Source organism: Rhyacophila brunnea, unplaced genomic scaffold, assembly GCF_057557595.1.
Source record: "Rhyacophila brunnea isolate RB1 unplaced genomic scaffold, BYU_Rbru_1.0 scaffold_22, whole genome shotgun sequence".
NCBI lineage: Eukaryota > Metazoa > Arthropoda > Insecta > Trichoptera > Rhyacophilidae > Rhyacophila > Rhyacophila brunnea.
In genome coordinates, this window is record NW_028232882.1 from 22,926,942 (window position 1) to 22,946,588 (window position 19,647).

General features: G+C 34.5%; 1 protein-coding gene across 3 annotated transcripts; it reads left to right on the top strand.

Annotated features, from left to right (window-relative positions):
* The first annotated feature begins 137 nt into the window (after positions 1 to 137).
* On the top strand, positions 138 to 19,456 carry dor (vacuolar protein sorting-associated protein 18 dor). 3 transcript variants are annotated; one of them, XM_085949708.1, is made up of 11 exons: positions 138 to 335; positions 1,542 to 1,842; positions 3,029 to 3,372; positions 5,525 to 5,572; positions 8,517 to 8,828; positions 9,660 to 11,011; positions 14,121 to 14,290; positions 15,828 to 15,976; positions 17,194 to 17,259; positions 17,485 to 17,650; positions 18,698 to 19,456. In XM_085949708.1, exons 2-11 carry the CDS (start codon positions 1,584 to 1,586, stop codon positions 18,934 to 18,936), a joined length of 3,105 nt encoding a protein of 1,034 aa, XP_085805834.1. In that variant the 5' UTR covers positions 138 to 335; positions 1,542 to 1,583; the 3' UTR covers positions 18,937 to 19,456. The 3 variants fall into 3 exon arrangements, with proteins under 3 accessions (XP_085805834.1, XP_085805835.1, XP_085805836.1); XM_085949709.1 differs by lacking the exon at positions 5,525 to 5,572; XM_085949710.1 differs by lacking the exon at positions 5,525 to 5,572 and having other exon boundaries at positions 8,619 to 8,828.
* Positions 19,457 to 19,647: the final 191 nt, after the last annotated feature.

The window sequence follows — 19,647 nt, forward strand, 5'->3', positions numbered from 1 at the left end:
ATATACCAAAAATACTATAATTTTGAAGGATTCGAGCGAAAAATGTTCCTGTACTATAGTTTTTTCAGGAATACTATAATTTTCACCATTGAAAAAGATGGTAACACTGGTTGGCAGCAATGAAATTCATTTCTGACATTTCAGTAATGTTTATCTGTCATAGTGCTTTGAGTGAAGGATGATTATTCGTTCATTTTATTTATACTTCCCATAGTACCATCCATAGTAGTATCCATAGCACATTGAATTTTAAAACGTTATATTGGTAATTTAACTACTAAATCTAGATGAGTTGAATAATATGGTTAAGTGTACAATCTAAAACTTTACAAAAGGTGAGCAATAAATGACCCAGTCGAATCATTGATAATTTTTGAATAAATACCTATGTACTGTTATATTATGTTCCTAAGTGATAACTAATGAAATATTGCCAAATCCCACGGTTTCATTTGTCCACCTAGCTATCCTCTGTGCCACAGTTTACATACAAAATTACATTTTAGTAGAAAAATCAAATTTCAAAAAGATAAAAACCGCCTCACTAGGACGTCATCTGCGTATTTGTTTACAAAATGTATGTATGTTTTGTATGCGTGTAAAATATTTGAAATTACAACAGCCTGCTTTGCTCGAGCTGTAGTAATATATTATTGTATGACACCGTCTACTGTAAATGGGCAAGACTACAATCCAATAACAATATTTATGTAGACAGTTCTTTAAATAATACATTTTAATAAGTTAGTTAATATGTAATTTATTTAAAAAATAGTTTTTTTAATAAAGTAGAAGGTAGGGATAACCGCTTAGTATAAAGTCGTCGCCACTACCTGATCCACAGTCCGCATCTATTTGATTTGCTTCTGTCTTCAGATCGTCAATGAAAAAAGCTGACTGAATAGATGTTATAGTTGTTCACCATTACATCATGAATCAATCATGACGCATCCGCTTACAAGATGGTGTATGACTGACTTACAGGCAGCCTTTGACTCATGTGTTTCAAGTCGAAATGAATGACATAATATCGTCGGTCCCTATTAAAAAAGTTGGATCTGCAAAATGCTATTTTTCAGTACGAGTAATCAAAGATGTTTCATCAAATATCCTTTGTGACCTATTGCTTGCCATAATGAATAAAAATACGGGTTATAGAAACTTTTCTAAACGTTTATAAAAACATCCGTCTGTCCGGTGAACATAGCAGCAACTGTCAGATCCGACGCATCTTGCTCACCCACGCCCAGCCAACAATGTCAGTTGGTAAGAACCGACATTGTTATTCGGACACTCTCGGTAGATCCGTCATTTTTAACTTGAATATCTCGAAATTTTTCAAACAAAAAAAAAAACTGTGATTGTAGTATAAATGTTTAAAGTGTTTAAATTACTTTTACGTAATAATCCGAAAATGACAAAATTTCAGGTCCGACTTTTTTAATAGGGACCGACGATATGTAATGCTGAATCAGTTGAAAAAGATTATAAATATATAACATTGTGAGTGATTATTGAAAATTTCTTGTTCAATTTTTTAGGTTGCCACCACTGCTGTAAATTGTATTATTTTATCCAGCACCATGACTTCGATGTTCGATCAACAGGCGTCGCAGGGCACCAAACCCATATCCAGTGCCCTAAAACCGACCCCATTGACCAGTTCAGGATATGTGAACATGCAGCTAAGAGAAGATGTGCCAATATTCTCTAAACAGAGGATAGACTTTAATCCATCGGATGACATCACGCATGTCGGTGTTGCCAGTGGCTATCTGGTGATAGCAATGGCCAACAGCAAATTATTCAGGATCGACCTGAAAAACCCAACTGCGTATGATGGTAAACATTGATATAACCTATAATTTTTCATTTCATGATATGCACACAGCTTATGAGAAGTGCAGATCTGACATAAATAGTGCACGCAAAACTTTTGTCAGGCATACATATTTGCTTTCATTAAACTAAGACTACAAACTCCAGATGGTATTGCTTAGTTTGTGAAAATCAATTAAACCCTGCCTAAACCAAACCATAATAGTTTTAATATGCTATGAGCGATCCAACAAAATAATGGACACTTTTCAGTCATACTTATTTGTTTTCGTTGAATTAAGAATACGTATTACATATTATTATGGTGTTAGTTAGTTTTTTAATGTTCATTTGTAAGTTTTTCATTGAACTGAGAATACAAATTGCAGATGGTATAGATTAGTTTTTAAATTCAGTTAAACTATGCCAGAGTGGCACCCGGCAGATTCTTAATCAGCGGAAAAAACTGAGCCAGAATCTCGACATCTCGATGTCATGCTATGTTTCTATATACTGATGACTATGATATACCTGATTTATTAAAATATCATTTAACAAAATAGTGCTGTCCTATCCATTCATACTATGTATCATACAGCAAAGTAGGTAGAAATAACCGTCTCTAAATCGTGGATCACGGGATTTAATTCTGGCGCTGGATCAAAATCATGTGTTGTTTTTGCAATGTGTGCTTAGATTCAAAGCATGGACTGTTTACAGCCCTAATAGGTTAAGGCTATACTTCAGTTGAGGCATGGTCTAAAAAGATCGTGGGTAGGCGATGCGCGGATTGTGCAAATGACGCTTGCCGAACGAAATATAATTTGTCATAAAAATCCAACATGCGTCCATTTAATGTTATGTTTATTGTTATATTACTAATAATAATAGTATATTCATTGATATGTTTTCTTTTTTAAGTACATACGTAAAGTTTTTTTAGTCATCTTTACAAAATTTAAGAATATTTTCATCCAACGTTCATCAAAACAAATCGACGTGCGGACACTTCGACTGTCGGTCTCCGATTGGTGACTAGTGAGAAATTTCGTCACACCTACTGTTGAAAATTATTTGCCATTTCACTGAAGTACGCTCTTAAGCGAATATCTAATAATCATCTTTTTCTGCACACCTTTTACTATCTTCCCATATACTGCCCATATTTACATCTATTGATCTGAAAATATAAAAATCTCTTTTATTTCAGAAATATCTATTTCAAAATATACTCAAGCCAATTCTAAACTGAGCGGTGTGTTTGTGGATCCTCTGGGCTATCATGTGATCCTCTCGTTCACAATGAAGCAGAGCGATCCGGCTTACAATCCGGAACTGCTCTACATTCACCGGAAGTCGGATAAACTAAAATCCGTCACAAAATCGAAAAATTACGAAGTCACCCAGGTGGGGTGGAATTTTGAGAATACATCTGAGTCAACAACCGGCCCAATACTGTTGGGTACATCCAAGGGCCTCATTTTGGAGACGGAGATTTCACAGAATGGAGAGAAGATGTTTCAATCGGGAGGAATTGAGCAGTACTGGAAACAGGTATAAACATAAATAATATTAGGTCTCAATAGTTATTTTTAATTTAAATTCAAACAGTTTTCTCTGTAGGGTATGACTACTTAGCATTTAGATTCTACTACATCTGATATCGTCTCTGTTCTGGCAGAACACACTAACTGGAGAATACTAGTTTTGAGTAATTTGACTTTGAAGTTGTTAAAATGTTTGAAATGGTCTATCATGTGAGTTGTTAAGTAATCGTAAAAACGATCACTTTAAAATAAAGATTGTTTATTTATTAAGAAGGTTTCCAGACGGTAAAGTTTGAAATAAGGAACATTTTGGTATAACTAGCTCAATATGTAATTTTTTTGAATTAGTGTCTTCTGCCAGAACAGTGACGATATTTTTTATCTAGTCTGTACACTATGTATCTGGTAAATGTCTTCAAAGCCAACATTATTTGTAACCACATCATACAATTTCTTGAATATTACACCAGTTTTTTTGTGCCTCTTGTAATTCTAAAATAAAAATAATGTACAATATTTAAGAGACATCCAAATTTCATGAATGAATTTTTAATTTGATGACATCTTTGTTATTTCTTCAATCTTCAGTGAAAGAATATACATACTTTGATAGTAAATATATCTACATTGACGCCCTTTGATGGATGTAGAAACACTGACACTATTTTGAAATACGGTATGTACATAGTAACCAGACATGAGCCACAGAACAAGTGTGTCGCTCTATACGCAATGGTGAATGTGTACATTATATGATCAAACATGAAATATTAAATGACACACTATTGTGTCGTAGTGCCACACTGCAGAAAGTGACGGTACAGTCTCAAAAGTCTGAAAATGAATTTGGGTATAAGCTGGAAAAATGAATTGTCGTACATTTACCGATGCATTAGTATTATTCTTTTGGTTTAATCATTGCGTACCGTCATCCAACGAAAGTAGTCTTCACCAGCGGCGGCTGGTCTAACATCATGCAAGTGCACCGCACTGCTTGCATTGCTATGAAACATCGTTCAATATCGTAAATCATATTTTTTCTTCATAGGTTTTTAATATTATCGCTCACTTATTGTAATGCAAACCACAAACCGATGTGCCCACATTCCCAATCGGCGATAATACAGGCACTATGCACCGTGTACGTCATCCTCGCTGAAATCGTTAGCGCTCCGGCAATAATTTTGTTTACTTAAAATGAACCCAAAGCTTAGTATTAACTAAAGCCATTATAAAACAACTTAAACCGTGCTAATCATTTACGCCATGCGTAAGTTCCAGAATATCGAGCGCCGACCGGGTAAAATGACATCATATTGTTCTGAGTAGAGAGCAATTACAGATTTGAATTATGGTTTGTTATTATAGACGCCGCGACTTCACGCTCAAATTATGTTTAGTATCATATTTAGCAATCTCTTATGTAAAATGCCTGTTAAACTAAATACAATAGAATTCATTATTTTATAAATTTAAAATGGGTAAGAAATATAATAGAATGTCGGAAAGATATTTTGATTTATGTTTACTGCAAATTAAATCAATGAAGATAAAAATAATTTTGGTACCTACCGCATTTCTGGAAAATTATTATTTTACCAAATGCGAAATGATGTCGGTTATTTATAATAGGCATAGAAAATTATTAATTCATGAATTATAGTGATAAGCTAATAAATTTTAATACTATTTCACAAAGTGCAGTTTCATAATAATCATTATTCATACAGTGTACAAATTGCTAAAGATAATGTACTTATATAGAATAAGATGGCTTACGTTGAAAGTAAGAGGTATTTATCTACTATAAGAGATGCAATCGTTTCTTAAAACAAATCCAATAAAGATTTAAGTAACTCGCAACATGTTTTATTACAAATATAAAATATACAGGTAATTTCCAAAATGTCAATAACGTTTTGTCAAATTAAAAATAACGCCGAATTGATTTCATTTTTCAATAAGGTAGGTTTCCAGCGCACCCTCAAAAATTACAATCCAAAAAATCACCGGCCGCCACTGGTCTTCACCACTGGTTTATGTGGAATGGCTCTGCTCCGCTCAATGCCATTGAATTAAGCTACTAACCAAGCATCCCTGTATACCACAGTAATAAAATTAATCCCTTATTTGATCGTGATTATGTATTTATTTTCAAGCTGCCAAACTATCTGCCTTTATATGGTAACAGAGATGTCGATGGATTGGTAAGAGAAAATCTATTAGAATTTCTGGAGATTTTGTTCTAGGACTGTATTTTTATTGCTTCTGCAGCTTTTTCCGATATAACCCTTAACTCCGAAATCATTATAAATCTGGATAAATATGCTGTCTGTATATTAAAGCTACCAGTGGCGTACGGTTCATAGATGCTGAGTGCAGCGCATCCATCAATATAAAATATCCATAAGATTAAGAACGTTAATTTTGTTAAAACCGTGGAAATACTATCATGATTATATTATACTTGTCATATTAATAGAAAAAAACATTATATTAACCGGTTCTATGCCTTCAGCGAGTTATCTCGCTCTATGAGGCCGTGATCAACTGGCCGCACATATACACTTCGCAAATTATCTGGTCCAACTTTAAGCTCAAATTACTAGCCACTGTTGATTGATTTACATAATCTAAAAAATTAAACACACAGTGACATCTGTTTTAATAATTATGAAATATTAAATCACAAATTATCAGTATTACAGCGATTGTAGTAAGAGGCTCTACATTCAACGTGTGTTGTTAAAAATCTACAGCCTGTCAGATACTGCCATAGTAATATAGTGATGCATAGAAAAGGTTATATAAATTGTAATCATTGCATTGTTGTGTCATGAATAAAATCCGTAGAGTTAACACAATCATCCGCCTGACGCACCTGCTTGAAATTCTACGGATACTGATGCGCGAGTGTTCATGGCCACTGCCTTCTACAGTACAGCATTTGAGCACGCTTTGCATTAATCTGAATGCGTAATTCTCTGGACAAGATTTGTTCCCCACACGTTGGAGAGTTGCGTGCATGAATAATCATCATAATCATCCACCGGGGTCGATCATCTGCTGATTGAAAACCTTTTCTAGTTTCATCCACCCTAGTTCTTCGCTGCCATGCACATCCACCGGACTTTATGAGCTCGTCTATCGAGCAGGTTTTAAGGCATGCTTGTGGACGTTTACTAGCCCTTGTGTACCACTGTACGATGGCATTGTTCCAGCAGTTGTCCACTCACCGAGCGACATGCCCAGCCCATTACCATTTCATCTTAGCGACCTCTATCACATCGCGTACTCTTGTCTGCTTCCTTATCCATTGGTTTCTTTTGTGATCTTTCTGCGTTACGCCCAACATGCACCTTTCCATCCATGCATGATTCTGTAGTAAGATGGCAAAACACGATATGTCCGTTTTTCTAAATTGATCAGGAGAGCAATTTTAAACTTCGAAAGATATTCAAACAATGGACATATAACATATTGACACAGCTTATTTCTCCTAACTTATAAGACCTAGACATACCATATTTTGATATCTTGTGGATCTCACTGAGACGAGTCTGCAGTTATATAATATAACTCAATTTGCCAAAAAAACTGACATCATATTGTTTTGCCATCTTATTACAAAATTATATTCACGTACAATTTGTTTCTGCGCTTCACCCGGCCATAGTATATATAGCGTGCTACGCACATAAATATTTATTTTATTCATTCAATATATTTATAGAATAATTTTACTTTTTTGTTTACAAATTCAATAGTTTTTCTAACATTTATATCTAATTAAATAATAATAAATAATGTTATTTTACAAAATACATACCTTCAACATAAATTCCCCATTATTATATAGATATTCAGATATGACTGATTTGATAAGTAAAACCACTTATAATGAGGAGCTTGCCTGGTCTCAAAAATCACCGTACGCCACTGAAAGCTACATATCCCAATTAACCCGTAATACGTAAAAGCGTCTGCTGAACCTTTTTTGTTTTCTTTGCAAGTCATCATTATGTAAAATATCTTCGACAGATTACAATGACAATATACCGTGCATGAATATTAGTATGTGGAATTATACTCATATTATATCGCGATATCGCCAATATTTGTCCGATCAACTCCATTACTTTCTAGGTTAGAATATTATATTAAGGCCAGCGCTCGCGAAGGTCTAGTGGTAACGTCTCTGCTAATAGTCTTGGGTTTCTGTATTCGAATCCTGGATCTGGCAAATTTACATGTCGTTTTGTCAATGTGTCTCGCCAATCTCGTTCTTCGCGTTGTCATCTTATTGTGCTATTGGACTGGTTGTAAAAATTGGTAAATATCAAAAATGGTTGAAATTATCGTGTGAAAATTCAGAGGCTTCTGAACTTTTTTGATCCATGCACGCAATCTTGCAACTTGCACGATAATACGTGTTTACACATGTATTTTCTTGTTATGACTGCAACAATACGTACTGTCAGCAGTAAATCCAAGCACGTGTAAATGGGGTAATAACGAGTACCTACCTACTTTTAGATCATTCAGAATTCTTTCGGTACTTACATTATTATTTTATTATAAACATATGATTACGTGTCATTGATTATGTACCAACATACCTACATTCTGTCTGATTTAATCCTGAAATAAAATCGAATGATCTATTTCGATTCAATTGGAACATCTATCACTCTCATAAACTGTTTATTTAAAAAAACACACGTGCATCTAGAACTACAGTGGAAAACCTGCCGAAAAAGATAAGTTTATCAATTTTCACAGCTTATCAAATAGCACCATAAAAAGACAACAACGGGTCTCGCTTACGTTTGAAAAATGAGATTGGTGAGACAATCAGCACTTTTATGTGTCAACAGTTATTATCGCGATATTTAATTAACACACTATTGGAGCAAGTAAATCCATGCACGTGTAAAGGCACTATTATGTTATGTTAGGACGGCACACATACAATTAACAAATTATTGAGCTAAGGAGTTGATGTTGAATTGATTTTCTGTGTGTACCGCCTGATTGCTGTCATTGGTTTTACATATTATAACTCAAATATAAATTGCTATTTATTATTCCTTATATTATGGTAGTGAAAACCATGAAGGATTTTGACGTGACGGTTTTTTTTATTTTTAGGTTTTCGATGTCGGAAAGGGTGAACAAATCCCAATAACCGGCATTGAATTCCACCGAGTCGCCAACACTAATAAATATTTTATATTTGTGGCTACACCAAAGCGTCTGTATCAGTTTAACGGCGTGACAAACTTGGAAGAACGGCCGCTCCTGCAATCCATATTCAACACGTATCTGAACAAACCGGAGACGCCCTTCGGGGAGGCATCCACCTCCTTGAATTACTCCAAATTACAGTTCTTCTTCGACAAGACTAAGAAAATCCCCACGCAGTTTGGCTGGCTGACGGAGCTTGGTGTATATCACGGAAATGTGAGGTTTTTTTTATTCTCTTACCAAATTTGGCAATGTCAAATGTATAAATACGAGGTTTCCTGTTGAATTACAAATTGAAGTTACTTCAAAAATTAATGAGGTGATCTGCTGAATGTTTCCATAAATTGTGAATTGGAATATAATGATATTTTGACAGTACTGACAGTAAATGATAACCGAAACTTATTTTTGCTTCTAGGTTATTTCTTTCCAATTTTTATTTCAACACTTTCAAATTATATTCAAATAAATGGACAAAAAAATATAAATGTCGATTTTACTTATGCGATGATCGCTACCGTATTAATTGTGTATATTCAAATGGCAGTAATTTTACATTTTGTTCAGTTTTCTATGCTGAACTATTGCAATGTAATGATCGCATAACAGGTACATGCACTGTAATGCGAATGCTCATCGAGTCGTTTTGATTTTGTACTAATTTTCATTAGATACATATTTTATTTTAATTCAAGCAGTCACATGGAGCAAATAACAAATAAGCAAATAAACATTTTTGCAAAAAAAACGACAGTATACAATACTTTGTTTAGAAGATATACATATATGAAAGAAATTATGCATTTTTGTTGACTTCTCCATATTTTTTGAAAATAGAAACTGCCATTTTTGTAGCACCTGCAGTGCAATCATATCATAATTAAAATCACACCATTACAACAAATCTTCACGAATTGTTTATTATGATAATTTCACAATATGGTCTGTGTTTACTGGTCATCGTGTGGAGTCCTTACGCTCTGTTTTTAAATTTATTTTTCTCATATAACCAGTTCTTTTAAACAAGGAATATTTTTAAATTTTCAGCTCCAAACGTCTTATCAAGAGATTTCTAATATATCAGATACGAAAAAACACCCGCCGCTGTCCTACCCGCCTTTCTCACGACCACCGCCTATCAAAAAAATCCCCGAGCCAACAAACCCACCAAAACCAACGAACCCAGCAAACCCAGCACAACCAATGAACCTAGCAAACCCAACAAAACCAGCTACCCAAGAAATTAAGAAAAAAGTGGAAGTGGAAAAAATGGATACACCGTTGGCATTTGTTTTAACAGAATTTCACACATTACTGTTGTATGAGGATCACGTGAAAGCTGTCAGCCTGTTAAATGAACAGCTGGTCTATGAAGAATATTTCGATTCATTCGGAAAGCTTATAAACATAGTAAAAGATCCTATTAAGAATACTGCATGGGTTATCACAGACAAAGCCGTGTTCAGGTATAAAGTAAGCAAAGAGGAACGAAACGTTTGGCAAATATACGCAGATAAGAATGAATTCAGTCTCGCAAAGAAATACTGCGAAAATAATCCTGCTCATATTGATATAATTAACGTGAAACAAGCGGAAATGCTCTTCAATAAAGGTGAGTATGAAGTCAGCGCTAGGATATTCGCTGATACCCAATCCACCTTCGAAAGTATCTGTTTGAAATTTTTGGAATCGGAGAAAATTGATGCTCTCAAAGTATACTTGGAGAGAAAACTGGAAACACAAGGCAAGCAGGATCAAATACAAATTACAATGCTCGTCATCTGGATTATAGAATTATATCTATGGCAAATCAATGAGTTGAAGATTAAAGAAAACGCAGTTTCAACAAGATACGAAATGTTGCAAGCAGAGTTTAAACTGTTTTTGAAATTACCAAAAGTCAGCGAGTGCATCCAAAGAAATAAGTCCGTCATATACGATCTGATGGCTTCTCACGGCGACAAAGAAAACCTAATCCAGCTGACGGTGATCAATAAAGATTTCGAAAATGTGATTCGCCAGAATATTTACAAGAAGAGTTACATGCAGGCACTGGCCGTTCTCAAAGAGCAGGGCAAACGCGATCTCTTTTATCAGTTTACTCCCATTTTGATGCAGGAGATACCTCAGCCGACCGTCACGGCGCTGATTGAGCAAGGGAAGAAATTGAATCCGTCGAAATTGTTGCCGGCGTTGATTTCGTGCGACCCAGACAATGCGCACGTCAAAGAGATGGTTCGCTATTTGGAATTTTGTGTTAAATCGATGGACTGCAACGATCAGGCTATTCATAATTATCTGGTATCGCTGTACACCACGTACGATCCGGAAGCTCTCATGAGATACTTGGCTTCACAAGGCCAATCAATGATTAATTATGATAAACATTACGCATTGAGGTAGGTTTCCGCTAAGTTTTTCCTTAAAATATCAAAACATGATATAGTAAATGCATATATTATGTGAATATGTGGGTATTTACTCGAAATGTATATTATCATGCAGTTGGCAAGATTGCATACATGAATCAAAAAAGTTTGGAAGCTTCTGAATTTTCATGCCACAATAGAATTTATTCGATTTTCAGGTTGACCGATTTTCACTACCAGTCAAATAGTACGAAATAGTACGATAAAATGACAACATCGCGACTCGCTCACTCTTAACCCTTTCAAAGCATTACGAATCCCGGCTTAATACAACAGTGCGCGTTCTGATTTCATGCATCAATAAATCGTAATAAATGTCAGTCAAACATACACAAATAGAGTCGTAAAAATTCAGTGTCAAGTTCAAAAATGTTTATGACCAAACCTAATATTTTTTACTCGAGTGCCGCCATGACAGTGACATATCGGCGCTGGACAAATGCGTCGACGACAGATGATAAACAGTTCAGTATTCTTGTAGTCTACCAGCTACCCAAACCACTTAATAAATTTCGACAAATATTTATTTACACCCCACTTTTAAATTCAAATTATTAGTTTGTTTTGATAATTAATCGTGACGCTATACCTACATTAAACAGAACACATAAAATCAACACCAATGTTATACGTAATAATATTTTTTTAGCACTTCAAAATTTCAATAATTAAGCTTTTCATGATATTGTCTAAAACACGGGTATACGCATAACTGCACATTGCACTCGGAACACATTATATCTTGAATACTTTTTAGTTTTTGGTTTATGTTTTGAATTTGCACAAACATGACAGACTCTGCGAGGATGTTGTCGTTAATTAGTGGGAGCAATTATATCCGGCATATTCAGGATCATGAATTGCCTCTCCCATTTCATCATACAAATTAGCAGGGATATCCATTTTAAAATAATCACCAAAAAATCGAACACGCAAAATATACATAGCTATCACAAAAACTGTTTTAAATTTTTTTCGATTGTGTGAAAATGTTTATTCACTTAATTCAATTCACTTAACGTATCTTTTCTTTATAAATGACTGATAACTGGGGTAAATAAAAAAAAATTGTCCGTTTTACATAATAGTATAACCAAAAAATAGTATTTAAAAATGTTAATCAACGATAAACAAAGAGAAATATTAAATCGTGGACTCCTATATTTAAATTACACCTTGTTCAAATTATTTTCCGAAACTATTAACTCGCGGATAATATTATACTAGCAGATAGAGGAATGAATGCAATCTCCAAAAGCATTCCTTTTGTAAAAATGTTTTGTAAATTCACTTTGATCAATGTAACTTTCGAATATTCTATTTAACAGTTTACGCACCAACCGTTTTTCAATATTTAATGCTCCCGAAAAATATTTATTTAAATTAGATAGAACAAAAGTTTAGGCTAGATGTCAGGAGAAGGATGATTTCTGAATAAATAAAATGAATACAGGAGGACCTCGACTTTCGCAAATAATTGGTTCCTGAAAGTGTGTGCGAATGTTAAATGTTCGAAAGTAGAGGGAAGTAAAAAAAAAATTAATTGTGTGTATTTTAAAATATTTATTTATCAAGTAAATATAAGATGTTTAAGAGGCGTTTAAGAGACATGTTGAAGTGGGGTTTGCGGGTGTTTCCCTTAAAAAGTTATCAAGAGTTAACTGTTAGCCAGTCTTCTTTTTCTTATTTTAAATAAAATATTTTAAATGGTAAATTATTAACTTTTAAATATTGCTTAATGTTCGAAATGTTAACCAATCTTTAAATATTAACGCAGTAACCCAGGCTTTTTTATGTGATTACCAAATGACTGGAAGCAATTCTTTAGCTTTCCCTTTCAATGCTCTGGGATTTTCTGGATGATAAATTAACTTTGGCATCAATTTTAAATAACCAACTAAGTTTCCACCAAGAAGCAATGTCAATCGGTTTTTAGAAGGTTTATGCCCAGGGGCAACTGATTCTTCCTTAGATAAGAATGTACGACTAGGCATTTTTTTCCAAAATAAACCTGTCTCATCTACCTTAAATATTATGGCTAGAGGAATATTCTCCATCTTCAATAATTTTGGATAATGAGGAAATAAATTCTTTTGCAGCATCTTTATCCGCATCAGCCGATTCTCCAGTGAATTTAATATTATGAAAAGAAAACCTCATTTTAAAATTGTTAAACCAACCGTTACTTGCTTGAAAAATCGTGTTAGAATCTTCTTTTAATCTAGCCTTCCAATCTTTGTGCAAACTAAGAGCCTTCGCTTGAATAATTGTAATACTCAGAGGGACATCTTTTTGATGTTGGTCAACCATCCATGATGGCAAAGATTTTTCCATTTCATGCATAACTATGCCGTGTCTTTTGGAATCAATCTTTAAAGATATATTTCCACAATTATCACAACATATCGTAGACCTGTTTGTATCATACGAACGACCGATTGATGCAAAAGATTCACCGCTATCAGGATGTCTAATAATCTCCATCTTTGTCTCGATCGTGTGAAGTTATGAGTCCTTGATTTTTTTTTGTTCGCATCAACACTGCAGTTTTTCTGTTTCTCACTCACTAAACCTATCCTAGCTAGCTCACAAGCAAAGTGACGGGTGTGAGCAGGATGTAAGTGATGCAAGAAATGCACTTGCTTGTGAGCGAGCGAGAGGGGGATATCTTTACCCCACAGCGCGACGTTTTATGAAAACGATTTTTTTTAAATGTGCGAAAGTCAAACGTTTGAAAGTCGAGGTCCGCCTGTATTCGAATTTTTCGCGCCTGGCCGAAAGCAGTACTAGGCAAACGAAAATCGAAGTGACTTTAGTCAGCTGACGCGCGGATGACTCGCGCGTATAGGCTGACTAAAGTCAGTTGCCGCGTAAGAAAGGTTAACGAATGAATTGGAGTGACAGTCAGCACTTTTACTTGTAAACAGTTATTGTCACGATAGTTTAAAATACTCATTATTGCTGCTAGTAAATCTATGCAGGTGTACAGGCGCTATTAGACCATAGCAACATTTATAACTTAGCACAATTCTCCTTTTTATTTTGATTTCTGCGACACTGAAGTGTTTCCAATTTTCAGACTGTGCAGGGAAAAGAATCTGACTAAAGCGTGTGTCCAGCTATCTTCCATGTTGGGTCTTTGGGAGTCTGCAATCGAACTAGCTCTCACCGATGATGTGGAGTTGGCCAAAAAAGTCGCTGATATGCCGGAGGATGCGAAATTAAGAAAGAAACTGTGGCTCAAAATTGGTAGGTATCCTTACAATTATTATTTAATGTTTATCGAATTTTGTACTGTCGTAGTACATAAATTAAATCATACAACAGCAGGTTGTGATCCTTGGCCATCTCTAAATGGCAGTGGCGAAGACTCCATACTAGGCAATTATTTAAAGCCTACCTTCTTAAGAAAAATATTTTTTAATTTAATATTGACATATTAAATAATAATCACATAATAATATAATATTCAATATTTCCAAGGACATCTATCCTATAATTGTCATAATAATTTTACAGTCTTTTCCCCTATTTCAATAAGCACTATTTATGGCATCTCTCGAAAGTTTAAAAAAATAAGCGACATCTCGTTTCGCGGTTCACATTATGGATTATGTTCACGTGATTCGTAATTTCAAGACGTCTGTGGCGGCCCATACAAATCGGTAAGCTATTTAAGGAGCACTTACATATTATTATTACGTAAGTGCACATCTATTCAAAATAATTAATAAGATAATTTAAAAAAATTATTTCTATGAGATTCAATCACATAATATAAAATAAATATTGATTGTTAAAAATATAAAATAATTTATCTCGTGATTTTTATTTATCAGTTAGTTCATTCATAGACTATGATAATTTATTCAGTCAGTTATGTCAGTTGAAATTGTTGTACCTAAGTCTGTGTTTTAAATATAGAAGTATTTTAAAATGTCTAGTTTTACGGGTTAAATTATAAATTGTTTTGTAACAGATACACAACAACGGATTTTTTCAAAGATGACAAAATATTTTAAGCGTATCTTGCGTTTATAAATGTTGAAGAGAATACATAATTCAAACTAATTGCTTAATTTGATTACCATCAGTGAACTTTTGAAATTTCATTGATTTTTGTGTACCTATTCATAAGTAGTAATGTTGGATTATCTTCTTATTTCCAGTAAATATATCTGACGAGTGTGGTTTCTCCGCAGCCTACCTCTTTCCAAAAGTCACCCTTCGCCACTGCTAAATGTTATGTCTTTAAGGTTGTTTTAAATTATGTATATTCAATAAAGCAGTGGTGTAGATTGAATTTTGGAAGGAGGTAGGCTTCAGAATGTGGTCTATTAACAGGACCGGATTTACCATAGGGCTAAAGGGGCTATAACTTTGCTACGTCTGCACCACCTGTCAAACTATTATGAGAGTATCCTATCATGTGTTTTCTTTCACGACTCAATTATTATAAACAATTCCTTTATTTGAGTCAGTTTATTTTTCCAATTTTGAATTAACTTTATACTTACATGTTTGTTTTCTCTCACCTTACCCCTTTTATATGTCTTCTTCCTGTCTCGCTCTCTCCTACACATTTACACATGTTTTCTTTCATGCATTATAGACAGACAGATAGATAAATTATTATTCCGCTAATAACAATTTATTTCTTTTAAGAAGGTAGGCTTTACATAATTGCGTAGTATGAAGTCTTCACCTCTGCAACAAAGAATGTGACATTCTTAAATCTTAAAAAAATATCAATAAGAATATTATGTATTGTATGACATTTTTACAGTCGAGTCACATAAAGACGAGATGGAACTCAAGCAAGCGATGGAGTTTTTGCAGCAATGTGATCTCATCAAAATTGAAGACATTCTGCCATACTTCTCCGACTTCGTTACCATTGATCACTTCAAGGAGCCCATTTGCAACTCACTACAGGTTACTATGTAACATTACCTTCTACCTATCTTGTATGCAGGCTTTTTAGATGACAGCAAGACACAAGGAGCGGCTTATGTCCAGCGGTACACGAAAAACAAATTGCAATGATAATGATTACTTGAGCGAACGCATCCATAAACTTTTGATACAAATAGGAAAAAATGTGGGAGTTTAGGAGCTAATGCATAGAATGTCGATGTTATGTACAGAAAACTAACTTATTAAGGATGCAGTGCATAGATGAAACTGGCTTAGTAGAACAGTGACTAAAATGGCAACATGATTTTCTGTAAATTGTTAAAATAATTTTTAATTGACATACAATGATTAAAATATATAAATTAAATAGTTACAGTACTTTAATTGTTAATGCACGCACTGCGAATAAAGTTTTCCGAGGATTTTTATTTATTATCGAAATGGCAACACTCTCTGTATTCATTTAAAGGGCATACTTTAACATATTTTGAGATTCGATAGCTACATATAAATTATTGCACATGCCAGGTCGATTTACAATTAAAATAGTACTCCGCGAGTCGTTTGTCCGACCATGTGTCAGATTCATCAGATGTTTAAAGCCGCATTATGTGTCATGATGGTGATTCCGTGGCAGACATTTTCACACACTTTGTTACAAAAAAAACCTTGGAAAATAAATCAAATTTAATGCATATTTTTCGTGACTAATGTACAGCCATATATTATTCACAAAATTCTCAATCGATTAATCACTTTCAAATTATTCATTATATTTGGTTGGTGTTTGCCTAAATAATCGGATACTCGATGCAAACCAGCCTTGTCCGAACTATATTTACTATTTCTGTTTACAAAATGTTATTATTTGACAACGACTGTCACTTCAGTTTAATGTTTCGTCTTCAGCAGTGACAACCGTGGATCATTAGTTTATAGTTCTTAATTATCTGATTATCGTATAAGCTGACTTATAGCTGCAATGCATAGAGCAGTTTATAAGTGTCATTTTGGCAAAAAAACACTATGATTAATTATAAACATTTTGAAAATTTACATTGGTATATTGATATGTAGGTACTATTATGTGTAGTGCCATAGGATCAGTATATTGAAAAAATTATGAAAAATAGAAATTAAACGTTAAAATCACCCATGTTGTTAAATTAGATTCTATTAAGATGGTAGACTGTATCTACATGTCATTGAAAGCAATTTTTTAACTAATTTTTCAGGAGTACAATCAAAAAATGGAAGATTTGCGTGAGGATATGGAGGATGCAACAAAATCAGCTGATCAGGTAAATATTCAGTTTACATTAGTTTAGAAAACCCTCAGAAACTTCAATCTAGAGAGTTGGCAACTGAACTCCGGAATCGATAATTATTTTGTTACTGATATTGGAACTTGTGTGTTAGAATTTGGGGAACCTTAATATGAACCTTTAAAAAATGTAGGGATTCCACAGTTCTGGTTGCGATGTATATTAGATATTATGTGATTGTTGATGTATTCTTTAATTTAGGTGCGTGCTGAGATACAGTCGTTCCGAAACCGTTGCACCGTGATAAATGTGGCTGAAGTTTGCGTGCTGTGTCAAATAACACTGCTGCTTCGGCCATTTTATTTGTTCCCCTGCGGTCACAAGTTTCACAGCGACTGTTTGCTAGCTGAACTGCAACCAATGTTAGGTATGTTATTTACCACTCAACCGCCACGTACTAAACACTTAATTCCAAAGGGGTTCTTACTCTTTCTTTCGCCCTAAATTGATATCAAATGAATAGATGACAGACCGATCATAAAATTTTCCAGCGCCTCTCATGGCATTACACCCTTTACGGAAAAAAATTACTCAACCCCCTCCCCTGAAAATCAACCTATTTTAATTGAACGGAAAAATGCAGTGGCAAATTTACATTCTTTTATGTAGCCATATTAATTCTACTTACGAAACACAGTAAAGAAAGATGTTTTAAATAAGATGCCCTGATTAAATTAAGCATTATAAAATTGTTTATTAAAATCAACCATAGTACCTAAGATTTCCATAATGGGTCGATGACATTGAACTACTTTACAAGCTGCTTGTTGGCGAAATTACAATCTGCTTGTAAACTCGCCCAGTGTCATCTAACATGCAGATTGTAAACAATCTACCGAGAAAAGTTAAAAGCCTGTCAACTTTACATGCTACACGCTGGCGTGTGGGCCGATATGCGTCTGCGCAGTAGAGCAATTAATAGTGGCGACCTCCCGGTAAAAAAAACGAACTACGTCCTGTCAAAATAGTCGCTGGCTTGTGGCTTTTGAGCGATTGGAAAGTTTTGTGTGTCATCGTCACAATCGCACTAACTGACTCACCCGCTTTTAAATTCGTCAAGAAGCAGCTTCTGAAGTAGCTAAATGTCATTGATTCTTTAAATACAAATAGATAGATTGATAGTAAAACATAAGTAGAATAAAAATTACAAATATTAAAACTTGTTAGCGAACCTGAGCGCATATCAGTGTAACTTGTATTTTGTATGTTTATATGGAAAATGTATTACATTTACACAACATAATATGAAACATTCACCGACAGTTTCTCAAAACATTCTGCTTTCTTTTTACTTCTAATGGACCCGTATTCAACCCTCCAATTGCTTCCGAGGCTTCTACCACCCACTTTGGGAAACACTCTAATATAGAAAAAATACAACAGTATAAATATTAATCCTCCCTTTCCATATCAGGTCCTGCAAAGAAGAACAAACTGGCGGACTTGAACCGCCAGCTGAACTCCCACTTTCACACAAGTGAGACAAACAACGGTTTCCTGGGTGGACTCACCACCAAAGAGCAGATCAGAAACGAAATCGACAGCATACTCGCTTCAGAGTGCCTCTACTGCGGTGAGCATATGATTCTAGCCATCGACACTCCGTTCATCACGGATAGCGATTGGGACAGAGTTATGAAAGATTGGGAATAAGAAAATATGAGGTTGTTCCTGCTGTGAATTTTACATTATATCATTTAGAAGACTTGCAGTTATAGAAAAACCATACGTCAGTTTAATGCAAGAAGTCATATGACAAAATGGTAATATTATAATATGTAATGATGCCTTTGGTCACGCCATACATCTTTAATACGGGATAATTACTACTGCCCACAATGGCTGAGCGGCTAACGTGTCGTCGTATAATGTTGTGGGACCCATGGTATGAATCCTGGGTCTGGCAAATACACATTATTGTTTTTCAATATGTCTACGGAGTCAGAGAATGGAATTAGTAGGTTGAGCAAGTGGCTAACATCCATTTCTAGTAAAAATGTAAATCTGTTGATACAAACCTCCTCCCTGTGGAGGTCCATGTGTAAAAATATATATATTTTGTATATCTAAGTCAAATATATTATGTTACAGATTATTGTGTATCTATAATAATGTATTAGAAAAAGTGATGATTTTTGTGATGCTCACAATATTAAATAAAGTTTATAAACAATGTAGGTATATCAATTATTGGTGTTTTCAGTTTAAAACCAAAGTTTTCTTACCACATCTATCCTTATGGCGGGTCCAGGCGCGTGTAATGTAACGTGAATTGTATGGATGGCACACGATCTCGACGCGAATCCTGTTGTTGTTCGAGTTCTCGAGCACTGCGAGCACCATTGTGTTTGTGTTAAAAGCCGA